Source organism: Euwallacea similis, chromosome 27 (assembly GCF_039881205.1).
Source record: "Euwallacea similis isolate ESF13 chromosome 27, ESF131.1, whole genome shotgun sequence".
In the NCBI taxonomy this organism is placed as follows: Eukaryota; Metazoa; Arthropoda; class Insecta; order Coleoptera; family Curculionidae; genus Euwallacea; species Euwallacea similis.
In genome coordinates, this window is record NC_089635.1 from 892,878 (window position 1) to 908,798 (window position 15,921).

The window sequence follows — 15,921 nt, forward strand, 5'->3', positions numbered from 1 at the left end:
GTTTCAAGAACAATGGAGGATTTATTCATAAACTACAACATGTGATACAACTCAACAACACAAGTATGCCATAAAGTTCATGTCACGGGTAACTGTGTAGGAACATGAAGCTTTTAGAATTTGCTCAAGTAAAAAATTTACTTTCAAGCGAAAGTCGATTTTAGCGTAATTTGGGCGCGGTTCTTTTACTTGAATTTATTGGAATCCCCCATTTCGACCTGACAACAAAATCAATCAAGTATTTTCGCGCTGCAATAGCCTGAACTATTTAAATTATCTGCAGAAAAGCGTTTATTAATAAGCATTTTAATTGTTTATGTCACCACTTTCAAAGATTCGAATCTATTTATGCGGCAGCCTGCCGTTCATTTAAATAATGCCTTCATTTCGTAACAGTAGCGACAACTTTTGCTGATATTGGCCTACATAGATTCGAATTTTATTTACTGTGTGCTACTTCTCACTTTCAACAATGAATTTTTTATACGACTAGACAAAATAAGTTAATTAGGACGATAAAAATAGTTGGTCACCGCCATCAAGAAGGGTAGAAACGAGGGTTGTTAAATTTGGCCCATTTAATAAATAATATAAAATGTAATTTTAATCGAATTATCTAAGAGCCTAATTTGGTTTCCGTTTGCGAGTTTGGAGACATTTCGTGCTAATAACAAATTTAAAACGGGTTATTGTGGCGGCTAAAGGTCATTATATTAACAGCATTAGACCACGCCACCAGGCCCGTAGTAATTTCAATTTTAAATGTAAATTAATTTGATGATATTAGGATTTTTGCAGTTTGTAAAGGGAAATTTGATTTTGATAAGGGGGAGATAAATTCAGGCTTAAACGAATTTGTCGACGCTTATACATTTTTAGGAAAAATGCTAAATGAGAAATGTTGAAAAAGCTTATTTCCAGTGTTCGTGTCAGATTTTGTGACTTGATATTGCAAATCCAGAAAAATTGGTCCACACATTTTTGCTCGCCCGAAAAGATAAACGCTCTGAAAGCAACGTGACGTTTGTAAAAAGAAAACAACATGGAGATTTTGTAGAGGGCCATATTTCCTGTCAACGGTCCTTCTTAACATAAATATCGCCTTTCTGCCTGAGAAAATATCAACATTTCCCCGCAATCCTGCTTCTGCCCTAATTGGCGATGGTATTGCCTACGAACCAACAAATCAAGAAACCACTCAGAAAACCGAATCCATGATCTATAACACCTGTATAAATATCACAAAACATTTTATTTGCTAAGTGGTATAATGTAACGTGACAATATTGTTTTACCAAAAGAGCGATTAAATAACGGCATTATGAAAGGGTATAGAAATTGGGACAGTGCAGTTCACAAACAAAACATAGTCGTTAATAAACTATTGCACTTCAATGATAAGTCACCTCTTATCTAATAATAAATAATTATTTTTGTTGCACCATTATTCACCTTAAAAAGATTTTCATGCTACATTTGCAATAGCAAAAAAGCTAAAACATTCATGGCAGTGACAACGAATCAATTGCGCCAAATTGAAACTTTAATCAAATAGGGCATGTCAACTATATTGAACATTATATCGAACATGTTGAGCTGTTAGCGTGTTAACATAGAACGCTGTCATTCCCATTCGCATTTCAGCTGAATATTCCACATTATTTACAAAGATTCGATAATGTTGACCCTGATATTACTATTAAGCTTAATAGGTACAAATAAGAGTTTTTCCTGAAATGAGTGTGGAAAAGGTTTTTTATTATGGTCTTAGTTAACTGAAAAATAAGATTCTTTAAGCCGATTTCTGCTTTCTTCAATGCCAAGCGAATTTAGCTAGTATTGGCAACATATTCAAAAGGTGTCTAGAACTACCTAAAATAGATTTTTGTTTGGGGAATTATCAAACTTATGGCTGACACTGTTTCTGAGATACTCAATGTAAAGACATTTTTTTTAGTGACGCTATTCAGACTCTCCTCTTTGACTGCAACATGTTTGTGCTCGATGTAGTCAGTGCTCAATAATGGCGCATTTTTCGTTTTGACCAGAAAAAAATATCACCACACCGCTAATCTAAACTAACTCGCTAACTAAAAGTTATGAAGAATTTTTCTGCCAATTTGCGCTTCTTTCTACATCAAACGAGTTTGGCTAGTATTATTTGAAAGGTGTAAAGATTGCGACTCTGCGATAAATTTATTTTCCCTAGTCGTATGTTCAGCGGCATATATTTTCTATTCTGGGGAGCAGAAAATTCCCCGAGGAATTTAACGCCTGCCGTAGTCAGTACTTAGTGGTGGCTTCACAATTTTGGCTAAAAAAATGTTTCTGTATGGCTTTCTTGGGATAATTCCGCAATTTTCATATTAAAGTGTTTCATATCTGGAACATTAAAGGAAAACTAAGTTCCTTTCTCACAATATTCTTGGGACTGACGTACCTTTTGTCTGCAGTTGCGGATTCCATTTTTGCCAGAAAAACATATCAGGATGATTCTGAGTTCAACATTTTTTATCTTGATGTAGTATGCAGTAAGTGTCCAATGCCACGATCAATTGGTCCAGAAATTGTGAAAAGTGAGCACCTACTCCCTATTCTAATTGCTCAATAGAATTTCGAGATTCTTGGCTTCCATCCTGAATACTGCGTTTGGACACTTGGTGATGCAATTAGTAGCGCCTTGTACAGCATACAAGTACTTTTAAAATCAATGCCAATCCAATCTATTCAAACCATTATCTATAGATATGTTGATAATGACATTGATGGCCATGGAAATTAAAGTGAAAAATTCTCAATCTTCCTCGTGATTTGATGCCACAAAATGGGGTCAATTATAGTTTACTTCCTCTAATTGTTATTGGCACAACTAGGGTGGAAACTGGGGAAATCAAGGCGTGGATTGGGTAATTGTGTCTTATCTCTAAAAGTTTCACCCAGACTCTGCAACCAAGAGATAAGTAACACAAATTGGGATAACACTTACTGCAAAGAAGGAAGTGAACGTTTTTCTAGATAATCTTGCTCAAGGGCAAAGATTCATTGCATTTTAAAAATTGCCGACTTCCGATTGAAATATTGAACAACGAACTGGAAAAATGCTAACTAGTCCATTTTGCTGCAATTTTGAAGCTGACGCATTTGTTGTACGGATTGTATGCGCTTTACAGAGACAAAGGATGCTTTTAAAAATGTGAATTATTACCCTACCAATTATATTCCAAGTAAAACACAAATAGGTACAAATGACACATCGACAAGCAAGTCAGATTTATATTCCAATTACGTTTGAGCGTATTTTAGAGAGCAACCTCGTTTTGAGAATAAATTGATTCGATTTGTTCAACCAATTGCTGCTGCTGTTGAAGTCCACTTCACCACCGAAGTAACCAAAGAAATTAATTGCGTAAATTTGAGTTGGCTTAGGTTTAAATTTACCGTTTCCTGCAGGATTCAGACTATTAATTGGCTCAACTTGAAGCAAATTGGAATGATATATAATCCCTATTGAAATGAGCATCAACAAGGTAGTAAATTCTTTAGGAATTATTTAAGATCACTCCATGGATTCCTGTGGGAATAGGACAAGAAACTTCCTTTTTATCTTAAAAACGAACATCGATTTTAGCACTGCTTTGAAACAAACTAGCCTAAACCCATCTAACGAACCTGTAACAGCTATAAAAAAGGAATCAAGTTTAAAGATTGTTGATTTAAATTTCATTTCATTTTGCGCCTTATCTTTATGGTTATTGCCGGTGTTTGCATAACCGTTCACGGATTTTTATGGGAAATATCGGGCAACTATAACAAGATCTATTACATAATAACGCAAATGAATTACCTAATGTGTATTAAAACCGTAAACTTGTAGTGTCGTCTCAAAGCAAACTGATAGCTGACTACTGCCGAAAATCCAAAGCTAAATCAATTACCAAATTTTAAAGCATAACAGTTGTAAATTGTACATTTACAAGGAAATCTACCTTAAAAAAGCACGCTTTTACCCACTAAAATGCTTACGCAACCGCAGTTCTCAAAAATTGGGATTTTTATTAAACAGTTCATCTGCGTGTTACATATAACTTAGTCAAATGCTTTGATGTAATTTGAAAATAATCTCTAATAGTGTGACGAAATTGTGTTAATCTAACCGGTTCGAATTCATTGCTGTTTAAGTAAGTGGAAGGGCTTAAAATTTACCTTTATGATTAACATATTTTCAACGTTATTAAGAATCCTAAAATTTACAGTTTCCACAAATTAATCTTAACTTAAACCCCATATGTAGATTAGGATGATTCAAATATGCATCAACCAGGAACACTTTAAAGGTGAGTAAGGCGAAAATTATAAATATTTTCTAACTCTAATTAACGCCTAATTAGGAACATGCAGAGCGCAGGCGACGTATATTGTGCTTGGGCGAGTAGTCCCCTTAAAAGAAAAATATTGACAGTTCTATGACCCACTTAGGCAAGTCACGAAGGAAATGACCCAAATGATACTCGCAATGAAGGATTTTATGTAGAAATCAATATAAAAGAAAAAAGACTTATATGGGGAAGCACAAGCAATAGTTGAAGTTCACTGACCTACAAAGGAGTATGAGCAGAAACGATCTAAGAAAATTCTCCCGTTTTTCCCATCTTCTACGAAATTTATGAAAGATAACTTATCTTGAATCGCTATCTTAAATCTCTTCAGTTGCAATTTGGAGCGCAATGTGAGCCCCTAGGATACGCATTTTTTCTTATAAACGTCAGGGGGAGATTCGAATTTAAATGCTAAAAATATAGCCAAAAGGGTATTTAATACCTTCGGCAGTTATGAAAGGAAATATATGGAAATAGAATAATACAGTGAATATTATGTGAGGAAATTCACGGTAATATATGGGAATGTATCTAATTCTGGAATCCTTAGAAGGCTGGGAATGAGCTTGAAATTGCCTATTAAGATGGGAAGCTCAAGAAAATGGCAGTCAAGGTACTAGCAGTTTCATAATTATTTGTCATTGTTTGAAATGTTAATAAGATCTATGCAGATTCCTTCAATTTTCTTTTAATTTCTAATAGGGCCAAATTACATGAAAATTGCCAAAAATTCCCACCCAGATTGTCTGGTTAGATAGCTTCCAAATTCGCTAAAAATCACTGGTTTCTTTTCTACGCATCTAAAACTCAAAATTATTGATTGTATAAAAATACCTAAATATGCCAGGTACCAGAGCAATATATCAGAAAATATATTTCGAAAACTCAAAGGAAACAATATTATCCTAAGATGTGGAATCACTAGCTCATATGTAGAAGTTCATCACATAGGTCAAAAACGTTGAATGTGAAAGTTTCGAAGTCTCCTGCGCATTAAAAATTGGGGCAATTTCAAATATACAGATTGTCTAAAAAAATTTTTGATAAAACGACCTTTAATAGATCCGCAAATTATTCTTTGAAAAGCCCCTCCGATGTATGCCTGGTTGCATAACTACACAAAACTTTTGAATACCTACTCAAGAAACTTACCTAATATAAAGTGATTAATTATGCATATGTATGAACTACAAAACAAAGTGAAAAAAGGCCAAAAATTCGCCATTAGGTGCATAAAAGAAGATGAAAAGGGGGCCATATTTTGAAAGACGTGCACTCGATCGTAATCCCTGTTTCGTTCGTTCTTTCGTTCCCCTTGAAACATTTCACGTAACTTTGAGATCTAGAATCTCGCCAGCAAGGCATTAATTGAAACATGTGACAAAATAAGCGTGAAGACTCATAACAGCACGCATTTCTATGTAAATGGCAAAATATGAGGGCACCTCCCTCACAAAACACGAAACATCGCACCGCTGTAGCTCTGAATCAATACCAGCAAGCTGCCTATATAAACCTACACTACGTCGATATTTCCACAGGCTTTTGAATGAACCTCCAGAATGTGGAAGGAATGAGACATGGAACATGGAATTTCCTCTCTTAAGCATAAGTACCTTTGATAGAATCGTTTGTGAAGAAGTCCGAAATAGATTAAGTCACACGTGGAGTTAAGATAAGTTCAAACGCGCCACCCGTATTGACAAAAGTGTTGAAAATGTCAGGTTTAATTTTAAAATCATTCCTGGTCTTTAGGCTAAAAATACTTTAAAAGTATCCAAACATGCGGAGACAGATTTGCCAGTTTATTTTAAATTGTCTTGAAACGTTCAGTTTCCTCCAAATTGGATTTTAATTTAATTTTTCGCGGCGCATATTAGAAAAATTTTATTATTAAACCCAGGACGCCCATTTCCCGTCGACCAACGTACAACGACTCGAAGATTACTTTGTTGGTTAATTTAGTCTAATCTTAAGCCATTTAGGAGGTTCTCCATACAAGAATTTGCTCTCGGCCTCTACGAAACCCCTTTTCCTCTGTGCGGAATTTCAATGCAGATCCCTCACCTTTCGATAAAACGAAATTTGAAAATGGCTGGCTGTCCCTGGTGTAAACATTCCGTTAGATCCTAAGCCTGAATACATAACACTGTGACAGACAAAGTTTCCCCGAGCGCAAATATTTACCAGGAACTGGGAAGGCAAATTTGGAAAGTTTATTAATAAAATGTTAACACGTAAGTTTCGGTGGAGAAATATTAAAATTCCATACAACTCCCTGACACAAGGGTGTGCAAGTTGGCTTTGAAGCGTTAAGCTCTTATTAAGTTAGTTATGATAACGAGCACGTAAGAAGTATAAATCAATTTTATGTCACACCATTTTAATGACACCATTACAAATTGCAGTACACGTTTTGCTACTACTGCTCATTTATTAATAGCATTTTGCATCTTTCGTCATAATCTGTTTTATTTTTGCTATCTATGGGTGACGTCAACAACAAATTTAAGCCAAGAAATTTCTCCTACAAATACAAAAGGTAGACAAATATGGCCCAGCAGCAATTCCTCCTTTGACGTTTCATATTTCCCCAAAACATCATGCAAATTATAAACTGCTTCGCAAGGGAGGTTTTTTTCCCATGGCAAATTTTTCTTTTATCGGAACTCGTACGCTAATTAAATAAAACGGCGCAATACTCCCGTAGTTTCTTTACCGGCGATAATGGAAAATGCAAAATTATCGGGTGAGGGAGTTTACTTATTAAAAGTAAGCTTTCACCCAGTTACCCTATACAGATAATGATAAATAAGTTGAATTTTTTTCAGACTTTTGTAGGGGAAGAAGAGAATATAAATTTTTATTTGAGCGGAAAAACGGACAGGAAAAAATTTATTAAAGTTGAATAGATAAGTTTTTTTATCAGAACCGTTCGCTTCTCTAAACATTCGAAAAGAAAAATAAAAATCCAGGTTTAAGTGGGTATAGAAAGGAAGCCAAAGAAGCACCTTTCGAATATTCGATATCGCTCTTCTCATTGCCTAGAAACTGGATATTCTTTTCTATGACGAAGAGTTCTTGATAAATATTTTTCTTTTTTCTGAATTTTTAAGAAAAACTCCCTATGTCATATTAGAAATACAAAAAAAACACAAAAAATCACTTCCCAGGAAGCAATTATTTTGGTTCACTTCGGGCTCATTCGATGTCAAACTTAACTCTCTTAATAATGGTGAAAGTGTGGCTTCTCAGCAATATCGAAAACAACTTCAGATTCCTTCTGTTTCTTTACCGCGATTAATTGAACATGCAAAATTAATAGGTAACAGAGTTTACTTTTAATAAGTAAACTCTCACCGATCAATTACCAAATACATGCTACCAATGCAGTTACTCACTACAGATAATCATAAATAAGTGGAATTTGTTCAAACTCCTGTGGAGTAATAAGGGAATATTCATTTATATTTAATCGGACAGAAAAGCATAGAGTAGTGTTCAATGGATGAGTTTAAGTCCGGATCTGCGTGCAAAATATGTTAACATAGCAATAATTATCACCATTGGTTAATGACTTCAAACCCTGTGCTTGTGAACAGCGGAATTACATGGAAAGTTGTAGGCTGAATTTAATAAAGCTAAAAAGTTTAAGAGACATTATGGCGAAGTAATAATTCGTGTGAAAATATCTCATTTAACTGCATGTATACAGGGTGACCGTTCTTGGAGCTCAATCGTAGGTATCTCGGTAACCATAAAAGATTCGAGATGGGTTAAATTAAAGAAAGTTGCACGATTTGGAGTTCAAAAATACGGCGTTTCTATATTTAAAAACTTTTCATTAATTCTTAAGTATTCAAGAAAAACTTAAGTTTTGGAAAAACATTTTTATTTTTTCTTCGACGTATTTGGCGTAGTAATTCATAATGACTGACACTACATCATTGCAGCTTTTCTTCTTTTACAATGTAAGAGTGTCGTATTTGAAATTCGAAGTTTTAATTTTCGGAAAATGTGAAATCGAAGAGAGAACATAGAAGAGGAAGAGCTGCAATGACGAAGTGTCAATCATTGTGAATTGCCCCACCAAATAAGCCGAGAAAGAAAATAAAAACTGTTTTTCAAAAATTTCAGTTTTTTCGAATACCTCCGAAAGTTTTCAAATTTTTGAAACCACATATTCTTGAATTTCAAATTGCACTTTAATTGCGCAAATTGCAATTTAATCGACTTCGTATCTTTTATGATTAGCAAGATCCCCACGAATGAGCTCTAGAAACGAACACCCTGTACACATGCAGTTAAATGAGATATTTTCGCACGAATTATTATTTCGACCTGACGTCTTTTAAACTTTTTGGCTTTGTTAAATTCAGTCTTGAACCTAAAACTTTTCATGTAATCCCATTATTAACAAACACAAAGATTAAAGTCTAACCAATGGCGACAATGAATATAATGTTAACACCTTTCGCATGCAGACCCGGACTTAAACTCATCCGGTCACCATCGGTGTATGTTTTTCTGGCCACTATTTCCGTTTAAACCAAAGTTTATATTCCTTTCTTACCCTCCAAGAGATCGGAGAAATTCAGGTTAGTTCAGGCAAAGCCTTATTTTTTGTCATTGGTTTTGTCACAGGGGCTTATGCTACGAAATGATCTCAATAATCACAGGATGAATTTTTAAGACGGGGCACCTAAAATACCTTTTCGGATTTTAATTTCAAATTTTAACGAAGTGCGCTATGCTATCGATCATATCGGTTTTTTTTTTGGTTTAATGATTAACATTGAAATTAATAGATTTCACGAAGTAATTAACTGATCGCTGTCAGTTCTTCAATAGCTGAATATGATCGATAAAACGTTTTTGTATAAGCCAGACACCCTGTACAGCCTTGGGCAAAAGGAGAAATAATCTAAAATTCGGAGAAAATTTCTTCAATTCTTCAAAACGTTTTCCAGCCGAGAAATACTTATTTATGCGTATCGACCAACGTTGAATTTTTGATATAAGCATACTATCAGTTGCATGATTTCAGTAAAGAGGTTTTTCTCTCACAATCAGTAATAAAATGGCACCTCATAATGTATTTAATACATTCTATTTTCTGCAAACAACTGGGTATTTTTCTAATCAATACAGCAGATTTCCTGTGCAGTGGTTGGTGGAATTCGCTCCAGAAAACGTATATGGAGACAATAAGTTGTATTTATTCAATTTGTAAAGGTAATTCTCCCAAGACCACGCAAAGCGTACGTAAAATGGAAAGGTGGAAACAATTTACTGTTTAGATATTTCCTACATTAATCCACTTGAAAGTTATATTTTTCCAGCCTGTAGGGGTCTCGAAATCCGAACTAGTTGCCAAATCTACCAACGTTTGCCATAATGATTTTTCGTTGTAAACAGGTTTCGTTGAGAAAAATACTGCGCTTTATGTCCAACTAAAGAAGTAAAACCCATACAATTCCGAAGGGTGACACTAAAAATATAGAGGGCTATTTTATGCCTGTAATCTGCTTAGAGAATTAGCGGTTGCAGTTTTTATCGATTAACATAACATTGCAGGTTGCTGCGGATAAAGGCCCGGTGCCAAGACATAATTTTCGAAATGGCAAATTGCACCCTGCATAGGGCACTATGCTACTAATGATAAGAAGTGATCGGCCTTACCTTTTAAATCAGTCGAGTTGGCTTGGGGGCTTATAATATCATTCAAATAATGTTCCAGACCTCGCATATTTTCTAGGGGACTATTTCCATTCGCACTAACTACACCACAACGGTCCTGAAAAAGTAATAAAAGCTTTAGTTATACATAAAGACGTAGTGGTTTAATTATTCACATTACAGCAATTCGACCTTTAATACAGGGAAATGTTACACCTAGGGAAGTTCCTCATTGGTTAATATACAGGAGAGACACGGTTTTGCAGTGCAATGAAGGAAACGATAATTGTCGTAGTCTGCTTTGTTGCTGGGTAACCAGAATAATAGCTTTGAACCTAAAGGGACTCTGTCACTCTACTCCTTCATTTCATCCATATTTCATTAAGACACTGATGCTAAAGGAAGGCGAAATAATATTTTGAATACAACATTATGGAATATATTCGGGTTTCGTTTTCATTTATTATCAAAGCAAAAGCTGGATTTTATGTACATAAGAATGCTCCAATATTGATTTGGCATCAGTATTCTCATTTGTTATACAGTGACAGAGTGATAAAAAAAAGTGAGTTCACAGTCTAACTTCTCTGCAACTTTATATAAAAATTTGTAATTTAGATCACAAAATTTTTCGATACAATTTGATGTATCAAATAACTCCCAGATTGACCTGATATAACCATCACTTTTCGTTTTTAAATGGAAATATTCTTGGCTTTGGCCATCATCCATAGATCGGATACCTATATTCTGTTAAGATCAAAGGCATATTTTGTGAGTATTGCAATTATTGACTCTGTAAATGATTTTATGCATTTTTGTTTGAGTAGCTACGACTGTTTTTGAGATATTTAATGACATCTAAATTTGAATTTTTCACAAGAAATTGATGATATTTTTTTAGCTTTGGAAATCGGTATATTTTCATGGAATTATACAGAATTAAAAAAATTCCACTCGCTCGAACTTTTATCCGTCAGAATAAATTTATATCGTCAGAATAAATAGTGGATTTTTCCACTTTCATATGCATTACTTTTTAATCAATTTTGACTATGAATGTTAACTATAACAAAGCGGTTAAATAACTTGAAGAGTTTTACACATAATTCAATAAAAAAATCCAGAGTAGACAAACTGCTTTGTGAGCAAATACCTTTATCTACCTTATTTTCGTGAAACTGTGGTGATAATCAAACTTTGCATTACAGGAATAGCATTGTTCTGATATCGTGCGTAAAGAAACATATCTTGATTATACGCAATATTAATTGCACAACAAATTACATGAGCATTTTTTAATAATCGAGTATTTGCGAGGTCCGTAACGGATGCAGGTTCAAAAAAAATTCGAAAAGAGAAAAAAGAAAGAAAAATTATATGATTTTTTGTTGACCACATATTATACGTATATACAAGATGTTTCATAAACATACAAACAAATTTTTGAGGGATGTAGAGTTCATAAAAAACAAATATTTAGATCGAATAAAGTTGGGTCCGAAATAACTTCCTCTCCAAGATACAGAATGTTTAATTTCTCTTTTTATTATTTTTTAAATATTTCAAAAACAGTTTGGGATACAGACATGAAACTAGGGACACGCTATGGCGGGATAAATGTGCATGTTTAGGAGTACGCAGAATATTTCCGTCTATACCAGTAGCGTCCATATGACCATTCAGTAGGATGTTTTTAACGAAAAAAAATGGTACGCCACTGACTTTTTAATATGAATATTTTTTAATAGCCCATCAATTCTTAATTTAAAAAAAGTCCTCTTAGTGTTTTGTCGCTCAAGTAGCTGTTTTCAAGATAAAAAATAATTTCTCATTCCTATGCTTACCAAAAAACCTGTATATATTTCCAAATGCTATTTTTTCTTAATTAAAACAAAATTACATTGAGTTTCCATAACAATACCAAAACAAGTGACTTGACTTTGATGCAGAATTATGATGCATAGAAATGTTTCTACATGGCTCAACATTTAGAGCATTGGAAGAGTATTATTTTGCGATGAGGCATGTTTCACACATATTTGTTGTTATATCCGTTACCTCTACTAAAAGAAAATTAAATTAATTTATCCTAGAAAACTAAAAAAAAATGACACTTAGAAACCTATACCCGTTTTTTGGTAGGCACAAAAATGAGAAATTATTTTTTATCTTGAAAACGGCTACTTGAGAACAAAACGCTAAGAGGCCTTTTTTATTAAGAATTGGTGGAATAACAAAAAAAATATATTCGTATTAAAGAAAAGTCAGTGGTCTATCATTTTTTTCATTAAAAACATCTCACTGAATGGCCGCACAGACACCACTGGTGTAGGTGGAAATATTCTGCCTACTCCCAAACATGAACATTTATTCCACCATAGCGTGTCTCTAGTTTCATGTCTGTATCCCACATTGTTTGTGAAATATTTAAAAAATGTTAAAAAAAAAGAAATTAAGTAGTCTGTATCTTGGAAACGAGGCGATTTCGGACCTAATTTTATTAAGTATAAATAATTGTTTATATGAGTTTTACATCCCTTGAAAGTTTGTCGATGTGTTTATGAAACACCCTGTATATATGTATATGGTAGATCATCTGGAAAATTTCTAAAAATTTTAATATCCCATAAGTAAGATACTCCAAGAATGAGTCTTTTCTTGATCTGATTTTATAGAACATGTAATATTTTTATGAAGGAGTCTAGGAGTGGTCTTAGGAATGTTTGTAAATTTTTTAAAAACATCTTATATTCTAAAAAAACGGCGAAAAGAACAAAAAGACACAATTCTAAGAAATCAATTTTTCTTAAATTGATCTTATTTTATGCCAAATTCTATTAGCCCAATTTTTCACCGTTCCAAAGTCTGGAAAAACCCTAAAAATTTATTTTTAAATAGATACAGAAGCAGACCCAAAAAGGTGTTATATAGACCCAAATAAATATTCAACTTTGCACTTCTTGTTCTCATTTCATAAAACTAATACTTTTTCTGCAGCAAAATGAGTCATTTATGCGGACATTTCATTTTCCTCCAATTAAAAATAAATATGTATATATTTTAAGTAGAAAAACAGATCAAATGAAATTTTCAGAAGATTCCCTAGGCACTCCTCAATCGTTAGTAATCTTGGCAAAAACCTTCACACGAACCGACACTTCCACCAACTCGTTTCGCTAAAATTTAAAATAACGCTTATCATCGAGAGACTTAATATCCAGTTTCGCGCCGATTACATGAAGTTTTCGTATATTTCTCGGACATGTCAGATTAGATGTCCACAAGAATCCAATACGGGTGTCAGTTGATGTGCTTCCTGAAAGCTTTAAAACCTCCAAAATAGTTAGGAAAGACGCGTCCTGTCGTCATTAATCCAGGCCACAAATCCAGAGAGAATCGAATAATCATTTTTATTATTTTTTATTATTATTAAAGATTGTTTTCTTGAAGAGGAGATATAAAGTAAATAAATTTGCACGCCTCGTCACAGCGTGAATAATCCACTCGAGCAAAACAAAACAACCGAGTTGTAATGATTATATGACAGAGGACATTTAAAACAGATACGTAAATAAATCCCTGTATAATGTCCATTGTTTGACGTAGCCAGCGAAATAGCTTTTCTAAACTTATTTTTTGGCAATCGGTCAATGTTTTTTTCAAAGTTTTACTTTTGCTGAGAAGTTTGGTTTCAGCAGCTTCGCTAATTTTCCTGTGCTAACGAGCATTTCACAAATGCGTGAAGCAACACCCGTTTTTACCTCCTAGTACCCATTAAAACTAAACAGTCTTGTATTTCCAAAATTCTCCATGGCCTACATAGGTTTCTAAATTTAGGCCGAAAATTAAATCCCGCAAACAGTCGGTACTTCTCTAGGCTTACCAATCTTCCAGATCTTTTAAAGATGATTGAATCGTTACGGACGAGTCATGTGCGCTACTGAGGCAGAATGTCAGATCTATATTATTTATTTATAGCTCATAGGAGAGGACTCATGGCCATATCTATTTCTAGCCTCGCGTTTACCTCACCTGAGTGTCTAGCACTTGTTCTTCATAGATTTAATAGATACACTTAAATTACCACATAGTATTGAGAACTAAATAAGATTGCTTTTGACGTTTGAGCAATCTAAACAATTACCTCCCAAAATAGCCGTTCATCGCTTTCGTGAATTATATAGGAAATAGGTACATGTAATCACTTTAGTCTATATTTTTATCAAGCCACTATAAATATTGCGACACCTGATAATATAACTTAATCTAGTTGTTTTTTTACACATAAACGTAGACATACGGAATATTTGGTACCACAATTTTTTTTGGAAACGTTCACGCAGTTGATAAAATGAAAAAACCTGATTAAACAGCACTTGACGACATTTATCGTTATCTATATAATGTTTGTTTTCAAGGCGTTTTATAATAAAAAGCGAGTTTAAAGCCTTTTGGATGATACATTAATAAATTATGTATACGAGGGCTTGAACACACGCCTCGATTTTTAACTTTTGTTGTGATCACGGTCTCGAATTTGGGACGTTTTGAATCAGAATAAGATAGTAATTATAGAGAGCAATTTAAAAATGGCAAATCTTCAGGGAATCCCAACCTCCACTCTGAACATAGGGATCAAGGAAACATACATATCTACGAAAGTCAGTTCGTTGAATTCAACTTCACAAAATTCCTTTTATCCAGAGATTTTACTGGTAAAATAACATATTTTCTTAATTTGTGAAACGAACAAAACAACAATAATACAGATAATTCAGCAATTTACTGCCAACTTGAAGTGCATAACATTTTATATCGATTTCTTTAAAGTTTTTCGCGAATTGCATTTTCTTTACAACAATCCTAAAAGTTGTCAATTTTTATTTGAAAAGAGTTTGAAGCCTTTGTTTTGAGCATTCACAAAAAAATAAGTAAATAATAGTAGATACCGTTAACGCCCTTAATACGAATGTACAAGATGGGTAGTGGGTTTAGAGCATTAAAAAGAATTCTTCTCTCAGGAAGTTTTTGATTTTTGTGCCTTAAGCAAACTACCCAAGTAACACATAGGTAAATAATCTTTTGCTAGTACATTGTTTATAGCAATTACTCCGAAAAATTGATAACGAAATGCAAATGAACACCTTTAGTAACAATTTTTGGTAAGCAAATTGATTCTTTTGTAAAGTACTGAAATATACTTGTATATCTCCATTTTGTAATTTTAGCCAAACCAACCTCTAAGGAAACGCTAAAAGTTCAAACTCACATAATATTTGTGTCTCCTCAGGTTTCCTTGGCATTTTATATGCTAATTACTACTTTACTAATACGAATTACTATTTCTATTTATATGCTTATTACTCCAAAATTTTGGGATTTTTTTAATTAGCTTGAGAAGTCCAAAAGTTTGGAATTTCAAAAGTTATTGAGATAAGGATTTAAGGACGCCACTGCGGGGAAAATACCCACGCTACTACATGAAAAAGTCTATTGAATAAACATTTTTTCAAAACAGAAAAGATTTATAACTAAAAGAGCCTCAAAATGGCAAATTTGCAAAGCCAGAAGGATCCTGACAAAAGCCTTGATACCTTCGTTCGTTTTACGAAAAAAACATCAACACTTCGCAAAAAACGTCTCCTCTTATCTTCATTAATAAGTAAGAAACCCGGCAAAAATACAACACAAACGACACAAAAAAGCCTGTAAGTAAAATAAATATAAAAGCATCGAGGTAAAAAAAACAAAAACAAAAAACAAACATTTAAATTTATTAACAAACAAAACCAGCATTATCACAAGATTACAGAAGTAACTAACTGTGTCAATTTAAACAAACGGTGCAGAGGAAGATGGGGTA

The 15,921-nt window shown here is 33.7% G+C and overlaps 2 protein-coding genes across 2 annotated transcripts in view; one reads left to right on the forward strand and one right to left on the reverse strand.

Annotated features, from left to right (window-relative positions):
• The window catches only part of LOC136417311 (mid1-interacting protein 1-like), a 223,246-nt gene that overhangs the window by 140,265 nt on the left and 67,060 nt on the right, over positions 1-15,921 (forward strand). The window lies entirely within an intron of this gene.
• The window catches only part of orb2, a 51,050-nt gene that overhangs the window by 33,823 nt on the left and 1,306 nt on the right, over positions 1-15,921 (reverse strand). The window contains exon 2 of the mRNA XM_066402940.1: positions 10,059-10,173. Within this exon, the coding sequence (XP_066259037.1) occupies positions 10,059-10,173 (115 nt within the window). The remainder of the gene's footprint in view (positions 1-10,058; positions 10,174-15,921) is intronic.